The 27221-nt window shown below is 51.5% G+C and overlaps 2 protein-coding genes across 5 annotated transcripts in view; one reads left to right on the top strand and one right to left on the bottom strand.

The window, feature by feature from the left end:
- Positions 1-3303: 3303 nt before the first annotated feature.
- On the top strand, positions 3304-17597 carry LOC128312259 (uncharacterized). Of its 3 annotated transcripts, XM_053205359.1 has the most exons (3): positions 3304-8418; positions 10531-10640; positions 11030-14539. In XM_053205359.1, exon 1 carries the CDS (start codon positions 3714-3716, stop codon positions 4638-4640), a length of 927 nt encoding a protein of 308 aa, XP_053061334.1. In that variant the 5' UTR covers positions 3304-3713; the 3' UTR covers positions 4641-8418; positions 10531-10640; positions 11030-14539. The 3 variants fall into 3 exon arrangements, with proteins under 3 accessions (XP_053061334.1, XP_053061333.1, XP_053061335.1); XM_053205358.1 differs by having other exon boundaries at positions 10531-17597; XM_053205360.1 differs by lacking the exon at positions 10531-10640.
- SYK (spleen associated tyrosine kinase) overlaps positions 5937-27221 on the bottom strand; it is an 84644-nt gene continuing 63359 nt past the window's right edge. For both annotated transcript variants that reach the window (XM_053205352.1, XM_053205351.1), the window contains 7 exons: positions 26749-26836; positions 25291-25468; positions 21873-22082; positions 20540-20729; positions 13750-13890; positions 12940-13052; positions 5937-7709 (listed from right to left, as the gene is read on the bottom strand). In XM_053205352.1, coding sequence (XP_053061327.1) covers positions 7637-7709; positions 12940-13052; positions 13750-13890; positions 20540-20729; positions 21873-22082; positions 25291-25468; positions 26749-26836 — 993 coding nt within the window. In that variant the 3' untranslated portion in view covers positions 5937-7636. The remainder of the gene's footprint in view (positions 7710-12939; positions 13053-13749; positions 13891-20539; positions 20730-21872; positions 22083-25290; positions 25469-26748; positions 26837-27221) is intronic.

Genomic DNA, 27221 nt, shown 5'->3' on the forward strand with positions numbered 1-27221 from the left:
CCTGTAGCCATCCCACAGTCAGGACCGTCTGCCGGTGGCGTCGCACGTTTTGCGTCTCGCGACACGCCGGGCCCCGCTTTGGCTCCGTGCGCGCCTCGGCCGGAGGCGGCAACGGTGGTCCTGATGAAGTGTGCTTTCTCGGACCCGGCTGGGCACATCGCGTGTGTGAGCTGCAGACCCACGGGCTGAATCTGGCCCGGCCCGGGGGAAAGCCTCCGAAGATATTTAGTTCCCCGCTCAAGGGAGTCAGTCATCCGAGGTTTCCAGGACGTCCCTGGTATCTGTGTAAGGGAATGGCTTCGGGCGCAAACTACCCTGGGCTCTGTTCACTGCTGGGCACCCCCCACGCCAGCTGGGGACACAGGTTCTGGTTGTGGCGTTCGAGGCTGGGCTCTCCTGGATTCTTCTCCCGAGCAAGGCCTGGATCCCACGTCTTCCTCTGCGTCATCCTGGGCCGATCACTGAGCCACTGTGGACGCGCCGGGGCCCCTTACGGCATTCTGCTGGAGACCACCCCATGAGCCATCCTGAGAACACTGGGTCGACACCACTTGGCCTCGAACAGAGGAACCCAACCTTCTGGAACTCGGGTCTGCCTCTGATCCTCATCTTCCGGTCCCAGGTCCCCAGTGGTTCCGTGTTTCCCGGGTCACACAGGGTGGTGAGTCACAGACCTACCTCCCGGTGCACCCAGAGACACTGTCAATGCCCGTGGCCCTGGGCCCCTTCCAGACCGGTGGAGCTGAGCTCTGGGAATAGAGGCAGGGCACCTGCAGTTTTAAGGCTCCATTGAAGACTCTACAGGGCAGAGGTGCCTAGGTGGCTCCATCGGTTAAGCGTCTGACTCTTGATGTCAGCCTAGGTCGTGATCTCACGATTCGTGGGATCGAGCCCCTCCGTCGGGCTCTGCGCTGACATTGCGGAGTCTGCTTGGGATTCTCTCCCTCTCTCTCTGCCCACCCCCCCCCCCCACCCGACTCCTGCTCTCTGTCAAAATAAGTAAATGTACATCTAAAAAACTCTATGGTGCAGTCAGGCCTAAGGAACAGGGGTGTTAGATCAAGAAAGCTGAGTCAGCCTCTTTTCCGAGTCATGGCCTTTCATTTGTGAAATGAGAGATTAATGATGACAGCTGTCTCAGAAGTTGGTTGTTTTTAGACTTAAACTAGAAGGTACGCCTGAAAGCATTTGCCACCTGTGAAAAGTACCGATGGAGTATCTGTGACAGAGCCCTGCGTCCCAAGTTAGTGTCCCAGGCCAGCTCGCACGTTTGCCCGCGCGGACAACGCTCAGGCGTTCACGCCTCATTCGGCGTTCTTACCATGAAGCCCTCTGTGCGCTGGTCTGTCAGTGCCCAGAGGTGCCGTAGGGCATCATTGCTTAGGTGTTCGCCCTTCTGACCCTTGAGGGCTGACCTTGATGTTTTCCAAAAGCCAGAAGCGGGGAGAGGGGAGACAAGAACACCCACGGGGTCCAACGCCACTCTCGAGTGCCATGGACGGACGCGGTGTCTACCTGCTTTCTCTCCCGGCGACGCTTCCGAGAGCCACCCAGTGGCCTATGCTGTGTGCCCAGGCCGGGGAGGCATCCCTCCCTGTCCACCAGCAGTGCGGGGCGTTGCTTCTAAGACCCACTGTGGCCCCAGGGGCCCACGTGAGGGAAAACATATCTGTCGTGAAGTCCGCTCTGCCGGTTGGTCTGGTTTCTCAGGGGCGGGAGGATTGCAAACATCCAATTCCACGGAGGAAATGCCGGCAGGTCTGCAGAGAACGGGCCCCTGTTCTCGGGCCTCTGTGCTGGGCACCAGGCCAGCGTCTCGGGAGCCAGAGTGGGGGCAGGAGAAGCAGGCCTTTCATCGCAGACTGAAAAGGGACGATCCAGACGTTGGGGGTTGTGCGGGACGGGGGCTCACTTGGGGGGCGGGAGGGGAGACCCCTTCTGCATACCTGGGACCAGTGACCGAGTGGGTTAATAACAGAAAGTGATTTTCGTGCTAAAAGGAGCATTAGGAGCCCAAGAAGCTCAGGAACAAAAAGATGCCAGTTTATCACAGCCGCACCCACACGGTCCTGGGGGGACGTTGCAAAACGACGCGGGCCCCACTGGCCGACTCTGGGCCCCGTATTTGCAGACAGAGATAGAGAGAAGTGGGGGCTCCAGATGGACTGACTCCCCCACCCTACATCAGAAAGCAGCCGTGGGAGACCACCGCTCGTGCACAAGAGCGCCCAGGAAAGACCTGGAGGCAGACTGTTACGGAATGGGGCGGGGGGGGGGGGTATCTTACTCGCTTTTAAGGGAAGAGAGTCCCAGAGCGAACACGGGTCTAGGTGTTTTGGTGGCAGAAATAAAGTCAATTAAAAAGGCTACGTGTTCCCCCCAGGCTTTCACTGGGCACTGCTTTTCTTCGGGGGGAATCTCCCCGGCGTGATCCTGCCCATCCCGGGGGGTCAGCCTGGCTCTGGAGTCGGCCTGGATCCGGGCCCACTGATCCCCCGTGGGTGTTAGCTCCCCCCGTTTCCGTCTGGACTCTCTGCCACGTGCATGACCACCTATGCACGAAGATGGAAAGCAAGCATCTGGTTTCTTCCTTCTATAGGGTCGAGGCGGTCTGGTGTGCTCGTGGGGCGGCTGGTGCCCCTAGGTTGTGACAGTTGCCCGGGTGACCGTGCGCTGCTGGGTAAGCGTGGGAACATAGCCGGTGTCCAGAAGTCTGCCTCCCCGGGCGCCTTCAGCCCCTGCGGCGGTCTCTGTGGACCTCCAGGCACCATGTGACAGCAAAGTCACCTCCCCGACTCGCCTGCTCCATGAAACTCCCTTTCTCTCTGGCCCAGCCCCGTGGTAAGGGCCCGAGCTCAGCCTGGGTCCCCTCCCTGTCCACTGGCGGTGAGGCTGTGGCCTCCCTTCCACCTCCCCTTGGCCCCACGTCAGGAGGGGAAGGGCTCACAGCAGCTAGTCCCAAGCAGGGAGTGTTTACAGCACTGGATTCCAGCACATTCTGGCATCCTCAACGGCCTCTGGAAATTCACAATGTCCTCTGATACAGACACCCGCCGGCTCTTTATCGTGGTGAACGAGGAAGAGTCGTTTACGGACAATTTGTGTTTTTCCCTCACTGTCCCACCGTTTAACGATAGTCGTGGAAAACTGAGTCATCTCCAGACCTCAAAGGCTGCAGAGGCATCATGTCTTATGACTCATGGCTTTGGTAAAATAACGCCTAGCTAAAAAAATAGCTCCCGGAACCTTCCCGGCTGAGTGGCATGTGGCCAGAGAGCGTCACCTGCTCAGCTGACGCCCCGGCCAGTGAGACGGACTTTAGACCAGCACAGACGGGTGGGCTCGGCGCAGGGTGTGCTGGGAGCCCGGGCGATCTTACTGGATTGGGTGGTGCGTCTCCGGAAAAGTGTGCTTTTCCCTCTGGGTGAGTTTTGCAAAACTCCAAAATAATAAGAGCTCTATGTAACGAAACACCACGTTATGTGGCCTGGGCCCTCCAGGTGATCAAGATTTTCTTTTCTGGGAAGGGGTGATTGATTATGTGTGTTCTGGGCTGCGTGTGTGTGTGTGTGTGTGTGTGTGTGTGTGTGGAGAGAGAGAGAGAGACAACATGGTGTGTAAACAACCAACATTAGAGATCAGGACGGGGCTGGTTCTTCAGCTAATAACTCGGATAATTGAGCTCAAGGACACGCGCTGAGGGTCCCCGTGAGATGCCTCCGTTGTGCAGTCTCCCAGCGTGTGCGAAGAACACCGGCCCCGTCTTGCTAACAGACACTGAGCACAACAGTGGGTCTGTGGTCAAAGGAGTCGGGAAAATGCTGAGCCGGCCAGAACGTGTGAAAAGGTCTTTGTGGCAAAGTCCTCGAAGTCTGAGTGGGCCACCGGGCCCCGGGCCCCTTACGCGGGGAGGGCTGAGCCGGGCATCCCAGCTGTTCCATCAGGAAAGTTCTGCTCGCACAGCACAGGCTCACAGGTGCAGGAAGCCCCATGGGGGTGCTTCCTCGGCCTCTCTGGGGGCGCGCAGGGGGGCAGGAGGGGGCAGGGCTGGGGCCTCACCTCCGCCTGGCTCACGTCGCCAGAGGAAGCGCGGTGACTCAGGGGGACCCGCTGCCCCCGAAGCAGCGACGGGTTCCGCAACTGCCGACGGGCCTGCGTCTACGCGCTCACGGTGTCGGCGCGGGAGGGCGGGCGAGCCTCCTCTGAGTTTCGGGCCCCACCGTGGTTGGTGCCGGGGACCAGCTGTCTGGTTTGTTCTCTGTTGCCACGTCTTGGGCACGTACTGCTTCCGGAGCAGCAGGCCCCGGGCCGTTTGGCAGTCCGTCCTTCCGCTCTCGTGGCCGTCCTGCTCCCAGGGCCACCAAGGGAGTGTGAGGCCAGCCCACCCAGGCCCCCCAACCTCTGCCTGCCGGAGCACGGGACCGTCAGTGGGACCGGGGGGAAGGCTGGTGGCCAGGAGAGGCCTAGACGAAAACAGCCGCCGGCGCATCCCGAGGCGGGACAACTGCCCCACGCTGGCGGCGAAGGGGTCACGTGGGGTGCGGTTCAGTGTGCGGTGTGTGTGCGTGTACATGCGAGCGGTGTGCAGGCATGTATATGGTGGGCACCCGTGTGCCCGTGGACATGTGAGCGGCGTGTAGGCGTGTATGTGGTGTGTGTGTGTGCATGGTGTGTGCACATGTACACATGAGAGGTGTGCAGGTGTGTACGTGGCATGTATGCGTGTGCAAGGGGTGTGCACATGTACACGTGAGAGGTGTGTGGGCGTGTATATGGTGGGCACACGTGTGCCCGTGGACATGTGAGCGGCGTGTAGGCGTGTATGTGGTGGGTGTGCAAGGTGTGTGCACGTGTACATGTGAGCGGTGTGCAGGTGTGTACGTGGCATGCATGCGTGTGCAAGGGGTGTGCACATGTACACGTGAGAGGTGTGTAGGCCTATATATGGTGGGCACACGTGTGCCCGTGGACATGTGAGCAGCGTGTAGGCGTGTATGTGGTGTGTGCAAGGTGTGTGCACGTGTACACGTGAGCAGTGTGCAGGTGTGTACGTGGCATGCGTGTGCAAGGGGTGTGCACATGTACACGTGAGCGGTGTGCAGGCGTGTATATGGTGGGCACACATGTGCCCGTGGACATGTGAGCGGTGTGTAGGTGTGTATGTGGTGTGTGTGTGCAAGGTATGTGCGCATGTACACGCGAGCAGTGTGTAGGCGTGTACGTGATGCACGAGTGTGTATATGTGGTGTGTGCATGTGAGCGGTGTCTAGGTGTGTGCGTGGTGTGCATGTGCGTGTGTACACTTGAGCGGTGTGTAGGCGTGTACAAGGCGTGCATGTGCACATAGGCGCGTGCTGTGTACATGTGAGCGGTGTGTGGACACGTACGTGGTGTGCACGTGCACGTATGAGGCACGTGCACGTGTAACGTGAGCTGTGTGTAGGTGTGTACGTGCACGTATGAGTGTGCACACATGTAATGTGAGCAGCGTGTAGGCGTGTATGTGGTGTGCATGCTTGTGTACGGGAGTGTGTGAGCGTGTGGCACCCTGGAGAAAACAGGGGGAGATGAGGGCTCCGGAATCCCCTCCTCGGCTCCCCCGGTGCTCCCTAAGCAATCTTCACAAAGACAGAGCTTGCGACCCCGGAGCGCTGCTTTGTCACCCGCCGGGACTTCTGGGTCAGGGTCAGGCCCTCCGTGTGTGGAACCCACGAGCACGGTCACGGCTGGCCAGGGCCCCCTTGGCAGGCATCTGCAGCTCAAGCTCACGTACCCGTCCGAGGATTCTGTGTGTGTCCATCCTTCCGGGACGCAACTGGGAACTTCACAAGAAAACGCACACACACACACACACACACACACAGTTGCTGTTTAACAGTTTATTTGAGAGTGCATCCTACCACATTCCAGTAACATCCACGAAAAGAATCATCAAACCAATTTAAAACTTTTATTTAAAAAAAAAATCACAGTTAAAAAGTCCAGTGACAAAAAGCAGTTCTTGAGATGGAGGAAGAATACTGATGATCCGGTCGAGTGTGCTCTGCGGGGCGACGGGGCCCGAGAGCCCAGCAGGCACCTCCACACGTGCAGATCCAGACGGAGCGGCGGCCGCCGGGCAGGGGACGAAGTGAAGTCGCCACCAAGGCTGGTGACAGCCCGTGTGGGGACACGCGCAGAGGAGAAACGAGTAATCGTTTCCGGAAACCTCAGTCCCGCCGTGGGGGAACGCGGTGTCCACGGCGTCAGCAAATGGTTCTGGCCAGAACAGGCTGTCTGTCCTCCGTCCGTGAGGCCCCTCTGTTCCCGCTAAACAAGGGCCCCCAGGTAAAGGCACAGGGAGTGCGCGTGACCCTGTGGCAGGGCAGACGCGCGGTGAGTAGTCCTTCCCCTCCAGACTTAGCTCACGTCACCGAGCCTTCCACGTGTGGCCCCGCGACAGACACGCTCCGGCACCTGAAGGGTACCCGCAGCTCAGCGCCGGGGCCTCTGGTCCAGATGTCACCCCGCGTCATCCAGCCCATGGCAGCTAATCCTAACTTTACTGGTATATGTGGGCCAGTGGCTCGTGTAAGCCCAAACCCTGCTCGGGGGTTCACTACGCCTAGGGAACTAGCAGAGAATTCCTCGTCTCGCACCTTCAACCCAAAGTCACGCTCAGGCATACTTGTGGTGAGGGTCAGGGTCTGCGGCTTTATTAGGAATTAACACATTCTTAGGAGGCTCGCGTTTAGAGGGCCTTGGCCACCAGCTTGTCCCCCCTGCAGTGAACACAGAAAGGGCTGGGGAACTCTGGCGACACCCTCTCTCTGGCGGAGGGGAGCTCGGACCTCACTCAGGAGATGAGGACCCGTGGCGTCCTGCTGTCTGTCCTCGCTCAGGCCCGCGGTGACAGACATCACGGCCCTCCACCGCCTGCACGACTTTTATTTACTAGTCCCCTGAAAGCACGGTCTTGGGAGAGTATGCGGGAGAGAGGCTGTTTCAGGGGAAAGGAAGCCAAGCCGGTCCGTGCCGAGAGCCCCCTTGTCCACGCAGGTGTGCGTCTTCCGTCTGAGATCACACAGAGCAAATGCCGTCCCCAAACTTTTTATCCCCTTTAACTGGCTACGTGCTTGGATTGTGTTTTTTCAGCCTCGAAGGACTTGTGTCACCAGGGCAGCTTTTCGGTGGCAGGGCTCCTTCCATCTTTCGGCCGGTCGGAGCCAAGTTCTGGAGGCAGCCAGCTCCCCTCTGCTCCCCTTCCCTCCACCGCAGACGGCAAGGCCAGCCGCACCCCTGGCCGCGGAGAACGGCACACAGGACGCCTCCAGGCTGCCAGATCTTCCGATGCAGAAATCAGATCCTGAACGTAACCTGCCACGAAATCACACCGCGCAGACGAGAAACACAAAGGGATCCTTCCCCGGGCCCTCTGACCCTGCTGTCCTTCTTCCCGGGCTCTCCCGGGAGGGGCTGCTTTGTGGAGGGTGTGTTCCGGGACAGGCTTTGGGGACAGCGGTCACAGGCGTGCTCCACACGAGGCCGGCTCCCCTGGCAGCAGACGCAGGTGGAAACTCTCGAAATCCACGCACTGGGCTGGCTTTGCTGTGACCCCTCGTCTGCTCCCAAGGCGGCCACGGAGGGCGTGGGGCCGTTAGTTGACCACGTCGTAGTAATAATTGCGTAGACGCAGTTCCACGGCTGCGAATCCGGGCCTGCTCTCCACCCTGGAAAGGGAAGACGCACATTATTGTCCGTCCGCGCGCTGTGGCAAAAGCCCCTCCGGCAGGTGGAGTGGAGGTGGCTGCGCCCCCTGCTGGTTCCTCCAGAGCCTGCGTGTCCCTGCTCCCCGCGCCCGGGGACCAGGAGCCCCTGGTGGAATACAGTCAGGCCCACGTGGCCTGCAGGACCCGATCCCCAGGTGACTCGTGTCTACCTTCAAGTTGGAGACGTTTTGCACGGGGAGCCGAGATCTTTCGCCCCCAGTTCAGAGACCTGTGATCCAGCAAAATAGGACGTGCCTAAAAATACTTAGTGGGTCAATGGGCTGAAGACCTATATTTCAAGTTGGACTCATAATCTTGCTAAAAATGGACACAATTTAAGCTCTCCCCCTGCCCCCATCGTTTGGCTCTGGGCTTTCTGGGACCGTGGGATGATATGGGTTCATATTAAACTCAAAGCCAAAGACGCGGGCACTGACAGTCACAAACCCACAAGGCGAACTTCTCTGTCACTGCTGAGGGTGGGAAATGACCTCAGTTTGTAACTTCTCCTCTGCTTTCTCCAATATGACAAACGTGTAGAGACGCCTCCGCTTTCTCCAATATGACAGGATCAGCCGGAAGCAAGTAGTTCTCAAAACTCTTGAGAATCTATCCCGGTGTGGAACTGATTTTGCTTGTGTAGCAAGATTTTTGGCTATAATGCCAGCGGGTAAGTTTGCCCGGTAAGGGAAACAGAGCTTGAGGTTAAACGGGGTGAAGTGTCCACATTGAAACTGTCACTTGCTCCAGGTCCGACAGGGGCCGGGGGGGCAGGCTCACGGGGACCCAGAATCACTCTCCACTGTGGGGAGAGCGGTTTCTACAGAACCGAAACGGGTTTTGTCAAACGGCATCAACATAAATGGTTTCGCTTGCAGCTTTTAAGAGCCAGGAAAAACCATAATGACCTGCTGGGACTTATCAGCAGTCTGTGGTCATGGCTGGGGACACAGGCCATCTCGGGCTTCATGGTGGGGGTCATGCCTCTGGCCACCAGGCTGTGTTCAAGATGGGGTGGTGGCCCAGCCCGGGTGCAGGAGCATGTGTGAGACCTGTGTCTAGACAGACAGACAGCCTCCCTCCTCCTACGGTCTAAGAGCACAACCTCATCACCTTTGCAAAACAGAACATTCCGCTGCAAGTATGGGGGCCCAGATGCACAGAGCCCCCTTTGAATCTTTCTCTGGGGGTTTCATCCACCCAGCAGCCGGGCACCAAGCGAAGGAAGCGATGCAGGGCTACAGGCTGGCCCTCCGCAGACACCTGCTCAGGCTGTAGATCTCTCCTCTACACTGGGAGAGGCCGCCCCCGGGAGTAAGGATGATGTGGGGCTTCAGCGAGTGTGGCCAAGCGTCCTGTACGTGTGCCAGCTTCCCGTCTGTCCCCGCCTGCCCGCATCTGCTTCCCCAGGCCTCGGGGTGCTTTCTGTACTCGGGCCCTCGTGCCTGGGGCCCCTCTTTCCTCGTGGCCTGCGCCCCTGCCCCTCATCCTGCCGTCCAGAACTCCACTCCCTAACAGAGGCCACGGTGGATCTCTAGCAGAAAGATGGTCCCACAACCTCCCACGGGGGCCGCACGGCACCTATCAAATATGCAACCACATGCTCACATGGGGTGGATTTGTGGCTTGTCTGCCTCGCGACAGCCCGTGCTCCCCCCAGCCCAGAGGAGTAACCACCCTGGAAAGTGTCAGCCGGTGTGTATGTGGAGGGGGGTCATAGGTGTGTCAGTGATAAGTGTCCAAGCATGTACAAATATATACAAGTGTCCTCTCTACCTACCCATCTCTATCCATCTGTCATGTACTGATTGACTCATTTTCTATCAGTCATCCTTGTCCATCATCAATCAATCTGTCCATCCCTCCAACATCCATCCATCCATCTAGATCTTTCTATCATGTATGTATGCATATATGTATGTATCTATCCATATATCATCTATGTATCTATCATCTATCTATCTATCTATTTATCTATCTATCTATCTATCTACAAGTCTATCAGCCACACTGGTGAAGGTAGCTGACTGTTTAGAACAGAGGAAAGAATGGAAACAAAAAAGCCTCAAAAAGCCTGGAGAATGTACAGGGCTCGTTTGTATTCACTTCACCGACTCCACCAAGTTCTGGAAGCTCCGTGAGCCTCTGTGCCTCCAAGCACCTGCTCCTTCTATGAGTAAGCACCCACACGCATGTGTCCCCTGTGTGGTCCCCCTGGGCCGTGTCCTCAGCCCTGAAAGGCCATCGGACTCCTCCCCTTCTGCGAACACACAACAGAATGCACTAATTTCGTGGCTTACCTGCGGCCTGTTCGCCCCTCTCTTCAACTGCAGGCTCCAGCAGGGGCTGGGCTTTCCCTGAGGCCTGCTGACCCCCTGCCTCGTGCTGGGATGGAGGCTTGCACACGGCACCTCCAGTGGGGAGAGTGGCCACGTGAACACCTGGGTGCTCAGGGGAGGGGGGCTCTCAGGGGAGGGGGCGCTCAGAGGAGGGGGCTCTCAGGGGAGGGGGCTCTCAGGGGAGGGGGCACTCAGAGGGAATGTACTTGGCCCTGAGCAGAGCCGGGACCAGGGACAAGGATGGTCCGGGCAATGTCGCACTGTTGCTCGTGTTTGCTGATCTTTAAGCAGCACTTGGGGCTCCATCTAGATCATTCCCGACCTCAGACATCCTAAATGTCCCAGGCTTTTCTCCCTTAGGCCGCCGCCCTGTTTTTCAGCGTGAAGAGCCCCAACTTCTCCCGATTCACCAGGCCTTTCCCCCCTGGCATCTCTACGTACAGGACCTGCAAGGAGTCTGTGAAACCCTTCTAGCTGAAGCCCCCAGCCCCGCTCCCCGTGTGTCCTCCCTGGGTTCCACAGTGCACCCAGGCCCCCAGCGTGACCTCTGCAGGTACCTCTCTGAGCACCCCACTCCCCTCTGCAAAGCGGGAGGGCTGGGGGGGGGGATGTCCGCCTACTCAGGGTTCGGTTCCCCACCCCAGACACACCGTGGAGCCCAGGGGACAGCCAGGTGAACAGAGATGCTGGCGGCCGGGGGCAGGCGTCCCCCCGGGGGTAGCCAGACCCGCTCCTGGAGCCACGCCCAAGGAAACGGTGCCTTTCCGTTCAGTGGTGCATCGTGGGACTGCTGACATTCAGACCGAGCCTCTGATCATCGCCTGCCCCCACCCCCACCCCCTGCCCTGTTTCAAGTCACTGCTAGAAACACTCCAACCTTCAGAAACACAGCTTTGTTGGAAAAGCAATCAAAGACCAATGAGGAGTCGTTTCTAATTTCAGGCTGTGGGGGGTCATCACTCCCGTCACTCGGCTGATACTGGGGCTGATTCCGGGCGACATGGGTCTCACCAGAGAGCACGCGGGGATCGGAGTGATGGGGATGAGACATCCCTGCGCATCGGCCTCAGTCAGACCCTCCTGAAACCTCTAGGTGAGCACGGACACTGGGGGGTCAAGCCCTCCGAGAGAACAGGACTCCCTTTGTCACGGCTCCGGTGAGTTCCCAGGACAACTGTCTCCCTGCATGTCCTCCCTCCGTGGACCAAGCCGGCAGAGACCATGCGAGCGGCTGTACACGTGCAGGTGTCCAGCAGGGACAGAGTGTCGCCTGCCCCTGATGCCCGGGTCACAGGAGCCACGCGCCCAGTGCTGAGGGGACCCCGGAGCCAAGCTGGTCGTCCGCCTGCCTCGCTCACCCCGCTGGGCACATCCCCCAAGCCCGCACCCGTCCTGATCCCTCCCGCCCACCCCCGCACTCCTTACTGGCAACACACAGGACAACCGACAGCAATAAAGGTGTCAGCGTTAGCAAATGCCACAATGCTCACTTCAACCATCGCCCTGCGAGTTTATCTGAATTTGAGGCTTTTCCGTTTGTCTCAGAATCACCTAAAGGGTGTTCTTCCCCGAGGAAGTGAACGCTTCCACAGGAAGGCCCAGGCAGGAGGGAGAGCACATCCGGGAAATGCCCCCTTCTACCAAGTGCCCTCCCCAGGGCTGCGCCTGACCCGAGGCCTCGGACTGTGGCCGGTGGTCACCTGACCCAGCGTCCCCGGGATGGAGAGGTCGCTTAGGCCAGAGGCTGGGACGAGTGCATGGAGGAAGGCCGCAGTGAGCTCGTTTTCGACCTGGGCGTCAGCTCCCAGCAGATCCTCTCAGCCTGTGGGGTCCCCACGGCCCAGCAGGGTGCGCCGGAAGCCAGGACAAGCCTGCGCCGTTCCCAGCGGCCTCATCGGGCCTCCGCCAGAGGCCCTTCCCCTGCACGGAGTCCGCAGCGGCAGGCTGGGAGACCTCCGCCCTCTCCCTTCGGGGCCGCCCCTGGGTCACTTTCAGAGAACGACGGCATTTCTTCCACTCCCAACGTGGCTGTGGCGGACGATGCTCCCGGGAGGCAGAGAACCCCAGGTGGCATTTGAAAGCACTTGGAACATCCCTCAACATCAGCTGGGTATCTGGGAGCAGGTCTGACCCTGAGGTGGTAAAGCCCGTGGCAGGTACGTGAGCTCCTCTGCATCGTGGACCCGTGTGTCTGGGCTGCGAGGGCTCCCAGGCACATGCCAGGGCCAGAGACACGGGGGCCACGGCTCGCGGTTTCCCCACGACCCACTCACAGGCCGCCCCTGTGGGCAAGGTCAAGGGCCACTTCCTGATTCTCAGGCGTGATGTGCTTCTCTCCCTGCTGAGCTGCCTACAACGTCACCTGTGGTCCCCCAGGCAGGACGCAGGACGCACTCGGCAGACTCAGAGGCCACTTTGCAAGGTCTGAGTCACGTCCGGGGAAGGGCTCCCTCGGCCCATCCACCCGTGACCTGGACAACACCCATGGTCTTGCCTCACTATGAAGGTGGTCAGGAACCAGGCGAGTACAACATTGTCCCCACTGAGCCCCTCTGCCACCCACTGTGGCACGCGGCACCAGCCCAGACTCCCACCGACATCCTTCTGCAGTGACCACCCCCACCCCCAGCTGGTATTTTCTACGTTTAAATTCTGACCCCCTGGATGACAGTAACTGCCTAAACTTACTCTTTAGAACGAAGAATACAAGTGCACGATCCAGGAAGCAAGCCACCCCCACCGTGCTGTGTTCAGAAGGGAGCAAGTCCCTAGTTGGGAGGCGGTGCTTCTTTTCGGTGCCTCCCATTTGCCCCAGGGCATTTGCACAAACCACAGGGCGTGCGAGTACTCACTCATACGTCCAGCACAGCTTCATCAGCTCGTACATCTCCCTCGGACACCCCGTGGGGCACCCCATTCTCTCTCCTTTCTCCAGCATGGCCGAAACCTCGCTTCCCTTCATGCCCTGAAACATGCAGAACATACCCGAGCTTGGTGAACGTGGTGTTGAGTACAACAAAACAGCACGTAGGTCCTACCCCCGCCCCAGAGAAACAAAAGTACACACTGCGTGATTTCACTTAGAAAAAGTACAAAAACAGGAGCTCCTAACCCGGGATCTAGACATCAGATGGGGTGACCCTTGGGGGACAGCTTGTATGTGCAAGGGGAACCGGGGGGTGGGGGGTTCTGTTCTGTTTCATCGCCTGGGCTCTGGTTTCATGAGCACATCCCATTTGTGAAAATTCATCAAGCTGTGTTCCAGCACATGGGCCCTTTGTGAGATGTATCCATTCTGATTAAAAAAAAAAACAAACAAAAAAACAACAACTAAAATATTTAACTGGACTGCAAATGTAGTCATGGAAATTGCCATCATTTCTATTTCAACTCTAATGAATGTTGATTTGGGTCTGTTTTATGCACACCGCCACGTGTAACGCGTCATGAAAAAAACATACACTGTTCAGTTATTATCAAATACTGCCTCTTCAACTTAGAACAAAACTGAGGTCCTGTTAATGGCTCACTGGCAAAAAGGTCGTGCAAGACTCAGAAAGGGTGCCCGGATTTTATGATTTTCCAAATGGGTCCCGTGGCAATAGCGTGTGGCTGATCTGTCTGATCTGTTGTGATGGCTCAGTGCAGCTGCGGTGGCTCACCCGGTACGGCTTCTGCCCGTAGGAGAACGCCTCCCACATCAACACGCCGAAGCTCCAGACGTCACTCTTGCTGGAGAACTTGTAGTAGTTGATGCACTCGGGGGCGTACCACTTGACCGGCCACTTCCCGTGGGTCTGGGCCTGCGGGCAAAGCAGACGGGGGCACTCCGTTAATGACAGGATCGCGGGCGCCCCCGTCCATGGCAGCAAAAGGCGGGAGCCCGCCTGGGGTCCACCGCCGGAGGAACGGATAAACAGCATGTCGATATTCCTATGGTGGAAAGTCACTGGACCTTAAAAAGGAAGGGAATTCTAGCACATGTTACAACAGGGATGGACCCCGAGGACATTATCCTCAGTAAAACAAGCCCGGTCAAGTCACTAAGGTGCAAATACTGTGTGAAAGCACCCCCCTGAGGCCCCTAGAGGGCTCCCAGTCACAGACAGAAAGTGCAGTAACTGTGGCCAGGGCCTAATGAGGACCGAGTTTCAGTCTGGGAAGATGAGAATTCTGGACAGAGGTTGTAACCGCAGGGAATGTGCTTAACATTACACTTTACGATGGTCAAATTTAGGTTATGTGTATTAACCACCGTTAAGAAAAACAAGAATAGGGCGCCTGGGTGGCTCAGTCAGTTAAGCTCAGGTCATGGTCTCGTGGTTTGTGAGTTCAAGCTCCCCGTCAGGGTCTGTGCTGACAGCTCAGAGCCTGGAACCTGCTTCAGATTCTGTCTGTCTGTCTCTCTTTCTCTCTGCCCCTCCCCTGCTCATGCTCTGTCTCTCTCAGAAAGGAAGGAAGGAAAGAACAAAGGAAGGAAGGAAGGAAAGAAAGAAAAAGAAAGAAGAAAAGAAGAAAATGACTCCCCAAATGCCGTGTGCATGTTTGCATGTATGTATTTGGTCTGAATCTTAAAACTATGACTAAATCTTAAATTTTTAAGATTTAAATAAATATTAATTTTTTTAATGTTTATTTTTGTGACAGAGAGAGAGAGAGCACGAGCAGGGGAGGGGCAGAGAGAGGGGGAGACACAGAATCCGAGGCAGGCTCCAGGCTCTGAGCTGTCAGCAAAGAGCCTGATGCGGGGCTCGAACCCACGAACAGGGAGATCGTGACCTGAGCCGAAGTCAGACACTTAACTGACTGAACCACCCAAGCGCCCCTAGATTTAAGTACATATTTTTACGATTCAGACCGTATTTCTTGTACCTTTTTGTCTTTTTTCTCTCACCTCTTCCTGGGTGACTCATATTTCATGGAGCTTGTTGTAACATGCAAAGAGTCAAGCATCAAGATCCCATGGTCATGCTCCAAGGAATACTGGGCTGTAGCATCTTTAACTATCACTGTGTTTTTGTCCATGATTTTAAGCCGACATTAATTATTTTGTTACAGATTGCAAATATTGCTTAAAATCTGTTTTAAACTTTTTTTAAAAAAAGATTTTATTTTTAAGTAATCTCTACACCCAACGTGGGGCTCGAACTCATAAGCCTGATATCAAGAGTTGCATGGTCCACTGACTAAGCCAGCCAGGCGCCCCAAAATGCTTTAAACTTTCTAATTTCAAAAAGCAAGTGGTAGGGGCACTTGGGTGGCTCAGTCGGCTAAGCGTCCGACTTCGACTCAGGTCATGATCTCACGGCTCGTGAGTTCGAGCCATACATCGGGCTCTGTGCTGACAGCTCGGAGCCTGGAGCCTGCTTCGGATTCTGTGTCTCCCTCTTTCTCTGTCCCTCCCCTGCTTACACACTCTCTCTCTCTCAAAAATAATAAAAAAATAAAATAAAAAAGCAAGTGGTAGTAAAGAGATCAGTGCCCCGCGAAACCCTTTACTCTAGGGCTTGGAGTCTGGCGCACGTAAGTTCTGCTACGTCCTGTGGACGGAACCGTCACAAGCACCCTTGTGGGGAGGGAGGTGGTGGGTTGAGAGGGGACAGCCTGGGAACATCGGCCTGAGAGCACAGATACCATGGCCCGTCTCTAAACGACACACTGATTACACTTCCATCTCAATCATGTTATGCATTATTTTTAGATTCTGACTTCAAACGTTGTGAACAATATACTCGTGTGTTATTTTGGTCTTAATTTTAATGTTGAGGTGATACAAAGGAAACCCTTTGACAAATCCTATATACATCAAAAAGGTAAATCTCTCTCCACCAATTCCAAATCCTCATCCACAGAGACGGCCGTGTTTGGTAGTTTGTCCTGAATCTTTCCAGAAAAATCTACATACGAGTACAGAGAGGGAAAATATACGTTTTTGGAGGTGGAAAAGCTAGGAGCGTATGTTTTGCACTTCATTTTTTAATGGTGCTGCTCAAGCACGTGTTGTAGATATATTTCCACGTCAGCACGCGCAAATAGTCACTTTTAGAAGAGTTAATTGCATGCCTCCTATAAATCTAGTACGACTGATGTAACCAGCCTCCTACCGAGAGACCATGAGGCAGTTTCCTGATGTTTGCTATTACACGTCATTCTAGAACGAACATTACTGGCCGTGTGTATCTGTGCCCCGTGCAGGGCAGAGCTGCAGGATCAAAGGGCATTTGTGTTCGGCGCAAGGTCACGTTGTCACGCACAGATGTGCTTCCATTAGTATCATTTCTCTGTAACGTTGTTTAGCTCTCGATTCTGTTCCATTTCACCCTGTCTTCTCAAAGAAATGGTCCACGTCTCTGTCTTTTCAGGAGTGCGTGATCTCCGTGCCGCTTCTAACATGCACGCTACGGTGACTGAGCCACACAGGTATTGCAAGATGTTTACCAGAGTAAGGTTACTTAGCACATCCTTCATCTGACAAAATTACCATTGCTTGTTGTTGTGGGGAGAACATGCGAGATCTATTCTCGTAGCAACTTCCACGTATATATATAGCACGGTCCTATAGGCTGCAGGCACCATACCAAACACAGACCCCCAGAATTTATTCCTCTGATAACTAAAAGTTTACATTCTGAGACTACCATCTTCTCATCTCCTCTACCCCTCAGTCCCGGACAACCAGAATCTACTGTTTCTGTGAGTTTGGCTTTTAAATTCCACATATAAGTGAAAGCATGCAGTATTTCTCTTTCTCTGTTTGGCTTATCACTCAGCATAATGCCCTCGAGGACCATCCGTGTTGTTGCAAATAGCAGATTTCCTCCTTTTGTTATGGTTGACGTATCCCATGTGGTTGTCTGTATTTTAAACCAACACACACACACACACACACACACACACACACACACACATCATCATCATCACATCACGTCTTCTTGATCCATTCATCCATTGTTTCATATTTAGGTTGTTTCTTTATCTTGCCTATTGTAGGTAATGACTGCAATAAATATGAGAGTGTGTAGATATCTCTGCTAGATGGTGATTTCATTTCTTTCAGATAAATGCACAGAAGTGAGATTGTTGGATCACATGGGAGTCCTATTCTTAATTTTTTAAGGGCTCCCCATGCTGTTTTCCATACTGGCTGCACCAATTGACATTCCTACCAACAGTGCAAGAGGGTTCCCTTTTCTCCATATCCTTACCAGCACCTGTTATTTTTTATTTTTTTGATAATATTCATTCTGACAGGTGTAAGGTGGTATCTCAATGTGGTTCTGATTTGCATTTCCCTGATGATTTGTGATCCTTTAGATGTACCTGTTGGCCATTTGTATGTCCTCTTTGGTTACAGAAATACAGAAAAAGAATAGAAAATGTTTATTCAGGTCCTTTGTGCATTTTAAAATATGATTTTTATTTTATTGTACTTTTTTGCTATTGATTGTATGAATTCCTTATAGATTTTCAATATTTATGCCTTGGTTTGCAAGTATTTTCTCTCATTCCATTGGTTGACTTTCACTCTGTTGTTTCTTTTGTTGTACAGAAACTTTTAAAAAAAAATTTTAATGTTTATTTACTTTTGAGACAGAGAGAGACAGAGCATGAACGGGGGAGGGTCAGAGAGAGAGGGAGACACAGAATCTGAAGCAGGCTCCAGGCTTCGAGCTCAGCACAGAGCCCAACGCGGGGCTCAAACTCATGGACCTTGAGATCATGACCTGAGCTGAAGTCGGACGCTTAACCAATGGAGCTGCCCAGGCGCCCCTGTACAACTTTTTAAATTGACATAATCTCATAAGTTGATTTCTGTTTTCATTGCTTGGACTTCTGTCATATCCAAAAAATTCATTGCCAAGACCAGTGTCAAGAAGCATTTTTCACATGTTTTCTTCTAGGACTTTTGTGGTTTCAGGTCTAATGTTTGAGTCCTTCATCCATTTTGAGTTAATTTTTGTAAGTGGTATGATATAGGGGTCCAATTTCCTCCTTTTGCATGCAAACATCCAGTTTTACCAGCACCATTTATTACTGAAGAGACTGTCCTTTCCTGAGCATTCTTGGCTCCCTTGTCAAGTATTATTAGTTGGCTATTATTTTAGGGTTATTTCTGGGCTCTTGGTTCTGTCTCACTGGCCCATGTGTCTTTATTTACATCAGTACGATACTGCTTTGATCACTATAGTTTTGTAGTGTGGTTTGAAACCAGGGAGCATGATGACTGCAGCTTTGTTCTTTCTCAAGATTGCTTTGGCTACTTGGGGCCTTTTGGGTTCCATATGCATTTCAGAATTTTTTTTCTATCTCTGAAAAAAAAATGCCATTGGAATCCTGATAGGGATTTGCATTAAACATACAGATGGCTTTGAGTAGTATGGACAATATTAACTCTCAATCCATGAGTGGAGGATATCTTTTCATTTTATTTGTCTTCTTCAATGTCTTTCCAGTATTTTACAGTTTTCAGTGTTTAGATCTTTTACTTCCTTATTTAAATTCATTCCTAAGTATTTTATCATTTTGATACAATGGTAAATGAGCTTTTATTTCTTTGTCAGACAGTGTATTGTTGGTGCATCGAGATGCAACCGATTTCTGCAAGTTGGTTTTGTATCTTGTACTTTACTGGATTGATTGATGGGTTGTAATGGTTTCTTAGTAGAATCTCTAGTGTTTTCTCTGTGTAAGATCACATCAACTGCAAATAAAGACAATTCTATTCTACCTTTTAGGTATAGATGGCTTTTATTTATTTTCCTTGCCTGATCGCTCTGGCTAGGACTTCCAGTACTATGTTGAATAGGAGTGCCGTGAGCAGACACTCTTGTCTTGTTCCTGATCTTAGAGGGAAAGCTCTCAACCTTTTTCCATTGAGACTGATGTTAGCTGCGTGCCTGTGATATATGGCCTTCACTGTGTTGAGGCATATTCCTTCCATATCCACTTTGTTGAAAGTATCATGAAAGGACACCGAATTTTGTCAAATGCTTTTCCTGCATCTATTGAGATGACCATAGGATTTTTAGCCTTCATTCTATTAATGCAGTATATCACATTTATTGTTTTGCAGATGTTAAACCATTCTTGCATCCAAGGATAATTACCACTTGCCCATGGTGTAGGATTCTTTCAATGGGTTGTTGAACTCAGTTTGCGAGTATTTTACAGATAATTTCTGCGTGCGTGTTCATCAGGGACTTTGGCCTATAGTTTTGTTTGTGGTACCTTGGGATCAGGGTAATGTTGGCCTTGTAAAATGAGTTTGAGAAGGACTGGTATTAATAATTCTCCTTTAAATGTTTGGTAGAATTCACCTGTGACTACTGTTGGGTCCATTTGGCCTAAAGTATAGTTCAAGTCCAATGTTTCCTTATTGATTTTCTGCGTGGATGACCTATCCATCATTAAAAGTGGGGTATTAAAACCCCCTACTATTATTGTGCTGTTGTTTATTTGTCCCTCCAGGTCTGTTAGTATTTGTTTATTCAGGTTATATTCAGATGGTTCTCCAATGTCGCACGCATACATATTTAAAATTGTTGTATCCTCGTAAAGAGTCAACTTCACCATTATCACGTGATGACCTTCTTTGTTTCTTGGTATGGTGTTTGGCCTAAAGTCCGTTCTGTCTGATATAGCTACTTCTGCTACTTTTTGGTCTCCATTTTCATGGGGTCTCTTTCCCATCCCTTCACCTTGAGCTTATGTGTGTCCTTAAAGCTGAAGAGACTCTCTTATAGGCAGCATGCAGTTGAGTCCTGTAGGTTTTTTAAATTTATTCTGCGACTCTATATTTTTGATTGGAGAATTTAATCCATTTACATTAAAATAATTATTGACAGGTTAGGAACTTACGAATGCCATCTTATTTGTTTTCCGGCTGTTTTGTAGTTCTTTTCCTCCTCTCTTGTTGTCTTCCTTTGTGATTGGATGGTTTCTCGTCATGGTATGCTTAGATTCTCTTCTGTCTTATGTGCACAACTCAGCTCTTTGCCATTATATTGAGGCTTACACAAAACATCTTATAAATGTAAAACAATTCTGCCCTTTCGTCCCTCCCCATCATATTTTATGTTTTTTGGTGTCATAAGTTATATCTTTTAATATTGTGCATCCACTAACAAATTGTTGTAGCTATAGCTATTTTTTTTGAGAGGGAGGATGACAGAGAGAAAGCATGAGTGAGGGAAGGGCAGAGGGAGAGGGTGAGAGTGTGTGAGTGAGGGAAGGGAAAAGAGAGGGAGAAAGAGAGACAGAGACAGAGAGAGAATCTTAAGCAGGGCTTAAGATGCAGGGCTCGATCCCACGACCTGGGGAATCACGACCTGAGCTGAAATCAAGAGTGGGACGCTCAACGGACTGAGCTGCCCACGTACCCCCGGAACACAGACATTTGCATTTCAGATTCTCACTACCTGCTGCTTTGAATACTGGCTAAGTTCTTCCTACCTTGTAGTAGTTTTCATCAGCACGGAGCGCTTTGGAAAGTCCAAAATCACTGATCTTGGCATAGTGTTGAGTAACCAGCAAGACGTTTCTTGCCGCCAGATCTCTGTGCACAAAATTGCTCTCCTCCAGATACTTCATTCCCATAGAAACCTGATGAACCAGCTCTATGATGTTCTTATCCTTGACGTGCCTGAAAGTTACAGATGTGTCATGAGTGATAGCAGACCGTAGTTCAAGTATGTTCCTCAGGTAAGCAGAGGGGTCCACGCATTGCCTATTGTCCGTCAGAGTAACAACTGGTGACAAAAACCTTGTTAATCTATGGCTGCCCAAAGCCGAGCACCATTGTCCTGGTCTCGAACCGGTACGCTTTTCAAGGTGTGCTTTGAACTGCGTGAGAAGTAGCACAATGGCATGAGCAGCCCCCACTCATGGAGGGCCAGGCTTCGGTTGGAACCCTTGTTCCAAAATGGGACAGGTAACAAAACCAACTGAGTCTCCATTTCTTACCTGTGGAGTGAGGTTAACGGCGCCTCCCTTCTCTGCAGATTAAAGACACAATCTGAGTAGAGTACAAACGCAATGTAGCCAACGGGACAAAGTAGTCGGTGGCTGTTCGTATGACTTATTCCATGTGAGTTCCTCCCTCTCAACAATGGCTGTAGATGAGCCCAGCAGGAATACCCCACCAACAGTTGTAACCCATTGATAGCAACAGATATTTTCAGAATTACTTGTAGGAATGTAGAGGTCAGCCAGGCACATAAGACATCACTATCTCCCCTTTAAAAATGTTGATTTTGGGGGCGCCTGGGTGGCTCCGTCAGTTAAGCGTCCAACTTTGGCTCAGGTCATGATCTCACAGTTTGTGGGTTCGAGCCCCGCGTTGGGCTCTGCACCGACAGCACGGAGCTTCCCTGGGATTCTCTCTCCCCCACCCCCGCCCCTCCCCCAATCACTTAAAGTAAATACACTTAAAAAAATAAAAATGAATGTTCAATATTTCTCTCACTAGGCAGGGCATGTTCTGCCAGCGAGGGGAGCCTGCTTCTATGGTAGATTCTATCACTGGGCAATTCGGAGTGAGCAAAGGACCATGAAGAAGACGAAATTGTTGGACTGCAGGTTTTCTTAGCACAACAAGTGCAAAAAGAACATTTGATCGGAAGACTACCGCTCTTTTCCCTCCTCCCTCAAGGCCCCGTAAGGGTGGGCCAACACTGGGAAGGCGTGGGAGGAGACAAAGCTTCCCAGAGAAATCGGGCTATGACGTACACTGGGCTGGTGGGTTTTGCCCCAGCACAGTGTAAGCTTCCGGCCTACGCCAAGTTACCTGTTCTGCTGTAAATACTTGTTGAGCGGACCCAGTTCCGCCATCTCCATCACCAGCATCCAGGACTCGGCTTCACAGATGCCGATCATGCGCACGATGTAAGGGTTATCGAGCTGCTGCATGACGTTGGCTTCCGCTAATAACTCATCTTTAAGAGCGGGGTCGTTAGCCTCGTTCTTCAGAATCTTCACAGCCACCGTTTTCACGACTCTGAGAAAGAAATCGTAACACATAAGAAAGAAAGTTTTCAAAGTGGCCGGGGTTTAGGTAATTGCCTTCCGCAGGGCGTAACTGCTCTGCTAGAAATGGGGTTCTGGAAACAGCTGCAACCACATTCTCTCTGCTTTACAGACAAAGAGAGTCACCCTTCATTAGTTAAAGGGGGGAGCTGAAGAACAGTCCGAGCAAGCAGAGCCTAAATATTATAGAATATGAGTAGCTTTCAAATAAACCTTACAAACCATGACATGCATGAGTTCCTATACCATCTACAGGTGATCTGTGATGTATGTGAATACAATGTTCCTTTGATATATGTTTAAAATGAATTTCTGGATGCAGAATTGAAAAGCACACACTGTTCAAGCTCATTGTTTACAAAACACTTTTTAAAACTGGGCACCGATGCTTTTAAGCAAGCTTCAACAAGTTTGTAAAAAATTAACTGTTTTTCATTTTCTCATAACAACATCACATAGGTCACATTTGACCTCCTGAAAATATTCTGATATAATGGGACTGAAATAAATGGGTGGAACTTAACTGTGGAGGATTTAGAAAACTGCATTTCTCTATGATACAATTCCCACACAGGAATTACACCTCGTTGGTTGAACCCCCAAGTGGGAGAATAAAAATAGGTCTGTCCCACAAAACAGGTAGAATAAGAGAATAACAGAGTAAGTCTAACATACATTCAGAAAGACACAGACACCTTCTGTGCAGATCTTAACAAGTGTTTCCACACTGAACACACACTGTAGTTCCTACACAAACACACCCCCAGCACCCCAAGAGCATCCCTCGCCCTTCTGCAATCATGGACATATTTCCCTATGTTATTTCTAGATAGTTTTATCATTGTACCTTTCCACATTTCAGTCCACCATCCGTGTGGAACTGGGTTTGCATACGATGTGAGGTAGGGATCAAAATGAAGAGCAAAAATCTCTTGATTCTTCCCAACCCGTCCTTTCTTAAGGAAGAAAAAACACCCACAGTCCCCTCAAGAAAAGAAAAGAGGAAGGAAGCCCCCAACTCATCTTATGAGGCCAGCATTACCCTGATGCCAAAACCAGGCAAAGAAATTCCAAGAAAATAAGCTACTGAAATCTCTCATGAACATAAATGCAAATATTCTAAGAGAAGTATTAGTAAATTAAATTCACTGAGTTATGAAAAAGGTAGAATGAGTATGTAATTCACAAACAAGATGTGTGTGTTCCACATCTTGTTGGTTTTAACATCTGAATGAGAGGTGGCTTTAACATTTGAAAATCAAGCCGTGTATTTCACCATGTAAACACAATAAAGGAGAAAAACCATAAGGTCATCTCAGCAGAGGAAAACAAGTGCTCAGTAAACTGTAATATACATTCATGATTAAAAATAAATCTCTCAGAGAGTAAGAACTGATGGAAACTTTCCTAATCTGATAAAGAGCAGCTATAAACCTAATAGTGAGATATTTAAAGTATCCCCCTTCACAAAATCAAGAATGAGAAATGAGGTTACTTCCAGTTTTATTCAACATTGAGCCACAATTCTGGGCTAATACAACAAGGCAAGAAAGAAATATCAAAGCATAAGGATTAGACAGGATGAAATAAAACTGTCTTTATTCACAGATGACATATTCCGGGTCAAAGAATACACTGATAAATGACTAGAAATGATTTGAGGGGTAACGGATGAATTCAGTCAAGGATGCTGATGATCAAGTCAAGAGGTGGAACTGGTTCTATTTCCATATCCAAGCAACACTGGAGATTAGCAAATGAAATTCTAAAAACTATAGCATATATATTAACATCTAAAATACTAAATACCTCCAAATGAATCCAAGAAGAAATCCAAGACTGCTACAAAGGAAACTACACCCTACACAGAAACTACACCCTACACAGAAAACTACAACCCACACAGGAAGCTACACTCTATACAAGAAGCTATACTCTACACAGGAAACAACACCCTATAGAGGAAACTACACCCAACACAGAAACTACACCCAACACAGGAAACAACACGCTACACAGGAAACTACACTCTACACAGAAAATTACACTCTATATAGAAAATGAAACAACCCTACTTGAGAGAAACCTGAGAAGTCAAGAGCCACGTAAGTGGAAAAATGGGTTATGTTTATTGATTGGAAGACTCATTATTGTGAAGACATCATTTTGCCCTAAATTGACCTACATGGCCTCTCCTCTCCCCAAATCCTCTAGCTGAAATTACGTCTCTATAGTTATGCCTATGTTAATTCGTGTATTTGATTAAGCAAGAATGTAAATGTCACAAACTAGTGAAGAAAATTTATGCCTTAATACAGGGTAATTTATATTCATTTCACAAATAACTGTGATATGCATACATGTATCTTCAAATGAGCATATCAGTCGATTACACACACCCAACAAAACGATATTGAAAGCAAGAGTTTCTGTGCGTGCTTTCGCACTTGAAGATTCTTGACGCTTGAATAATGTAGATCTACTTACGTAAGAAAAAACATTGATAAAATGTCTTCAATTTAAAATAATATCTAACAGCTAAACCCGATTATCAGTTAACACACTAATGCCAACACGCACGTTCAGAGATATGGTGTGTCTGGAAAGACCATACAGACCAGTATCTTTACTGCACTGTCTCTGTGGGACGCCTTCTAAAGAGGAAGTCACGTACGGCGATCTCAGTGACCCAGCAATTCTATTTATCGTATGACATGTGCTGTTATTTGAAAACGTAGGAAAAAGCAAATATCATTTCACTCATGATATTTGTAATCAGGAATTTTATGGGTAAGAGAAATAGGACACAATTTAACAAATAAGATAAAATAACTGAACACACACACACACACTATTGTTAGTTAACAGTAGTGGTATCTGGGGGGCATAAATATGATGTTCTACTTTTATCACATTTTGCTTGTTTCTACCTTCTAATTCTCTAAAAGGCACGCTCACGCCACCCTAACTGACACAGGTAATTAGTATTTACGTAGTTCCCATATGCAATGGATGCTCGCATTGTCACTGTACCAGAAATGAACAAGAATGGACTTGCTAACAAAGACAGATTCAGCTGTGCCGGGTTGTATTTGTGTTTGGGATGTGCATTTACAGGTGGTGCCCAGAAGGTCCGCTCGCGGGAGGACGTGCGGGGTGGTGTTGCAGCCATGACTTACTTTTTCATCTGGTAGTAGCCCTTCTTCACGGTCCCAAAGTTACCAGAGCCCAGTTCGTTGTCCTCCAGGGTCAGCAGCTTGCGGTCCAGGTAGACTTCCTTGGGCCTGATCTCCTCGGGGTCCGCATACGGGCTTTCATACACCTCGGTGTCCATGGGCAAGGCCTCTCTCTGGGAGTCTGCAGGGCGGTCCAGAAAACACAAGCTTGGGGCCGGACCCCCGGTGAAACTCCCATCATCTCCCGCCCCCGGCCTCCTGCCCCCCCCACCTCCCCTTTCCAGACCTTGGTCACCTCGTGCGGTTACGGCGCCAGTGAGCACAGTCTCTCCCAGTTTGTTGGGGGGGCAGTGAAAAGCCCCTCTTCCCCGCCGGGCCCGACCCCATTCTTGCATGAATGTGCATAGAGAAAGGGTCTTTCAATGCCAGGGGCAAAGACGGAGGGAGGCCTTCCTACCGCATGTAAAAATTCTGACACGCCTTCTAATGAGGGGTGAGGTCTATGTCACGCCCCCTCGGCCCCCAGTGGCTTTTGTAACTGTGTCAACGTCAACCAACAGAATATATGGGAAGGGACGTCTGTATACACTCGGGCGAGGTTGTAAAGGACCAGGAACCATCTACACTGTTGGCTGGAAACATGGCTCTCGAGCTTCAGACACCACACGAGGCGTCGGGCCGTCCGGACGCTTTCCATGCTGTGAGCAAGCCCACGCCAGCCCCCGCCAGGAGACGGCCGCGGAGGCCCCTGGACGAAGCAGGGGCGAGATGCCGGCTGGCCCCCGTGCTCCAGCCTCACCCCGGCCTCCCCCCTGCCCGGCGTGCCCAAACCCCTGACCCACAGGAGACCCTTCGACAACCGTGGCCATTTTAAGCTGCTAAGTTTGGGGCTCGTTTCTGCAGCAATGCACGGACTGACCAAGCTCACCGATAAAAATATAACCCGGAGTCACACAGAGAACCCGGAAAGGGTTCCCACTTGTGACAACCAGTCTGGCCGAGGGCTACGGGCTTCACGGAGGGTGTGGTGTGCCCTCGTGAACTGGGCCCTCCTGTGGCCTCCGGGCCCCTGCACTTCCCTCAGTGCGGCTAGAATTCCAGCCACCCAGACATCCCTTCCGTCCGGAGCAGCCCCGCGTCACCGCCCCTTCTGCGGAAGCGTGTTGGCAGTAGACGGACACACACCCTTCAAAGGACGTGGTCCTAGAGCCGTGAACTGGCGGTGTTACCGGACGAGCCCTTCTGGAGCAGCAGCATGGAAGAACGCTTTCCGTGAGGCCTTGTCCCCGACAGGGAGGCCTCAGAGACCTCTTCATGCCCCAGAACACCATTGGTCCCAGGCAGGTGACACCCGCCACCGGCCACCGGCCAGCAGCGTCACCCACGCTGAGCCACCACTAAGTCGGGCCGGCGCGACTGCGGTGCGGTGAATGGCCGGCAACCCACGAGTGTGTTTCTCACCTCTGTCCGTGGGCCAGGGCCCGCGGTCCGGCTCGTACGGATTGAAGGTCACGGCGCTCTCTGGCCGGCTCCCTTGGGATGTGGAGGCCTGAAGCACACAGACGACAGCAGGTCACTTTCCTTCACGGGTGCTCTGTCGGACTGATCTGCACAGTTACTTGTAGTTTCAAAGAATCACATTTGAATTTATGCAGAGAAGACAAACGAAAGAATCAGGAAGAGAGACAAAAAAACCACGTGGCTTATCTCATTCTTCGGGCAGCTGTTTGGACCCCGCGAAGGCTAAACAGAGCTCGCGCAGGGGGTCCCCGCTCACAGACCCTTTTCAATCCCGTTTCCACCTATCAAAAGATCCCCTGGATTCGTCTTCCTGGCTCAACTCTTTCTTTTCACTTTTATGTCCTATTAAAGTTATTTAAGAAGAAACACTGAGGGGCGCCTGAATGGCTCAGTCAGTTAAGTGTTCGACTTGA

Source organism: Acinonyx jubatus, chromosome D4 (assembly GCF_027475565.1).
Source record: "Acinonyx jubatus isolate Ajub_Pintada_27869175 chromosome D4, VMU_Ajub_asm_v1.0, whole genome shotgun sequence".
NCBI lineage: Eukaryota > Metazoa > Chordata > Mammalia > Carnivora > Felidae > Acinonyx > Acinonyx jubatus.

Excerpts from the sequence above, each read along its gene's own strand:
- LOC128312259 (XM_053205358.1), top strand. The coding sequence starts at position 3,714 with ATGCCTCCGTTGTGCAGTCTCCCAGCGTGTGCGAAGAACACCGGCCCC.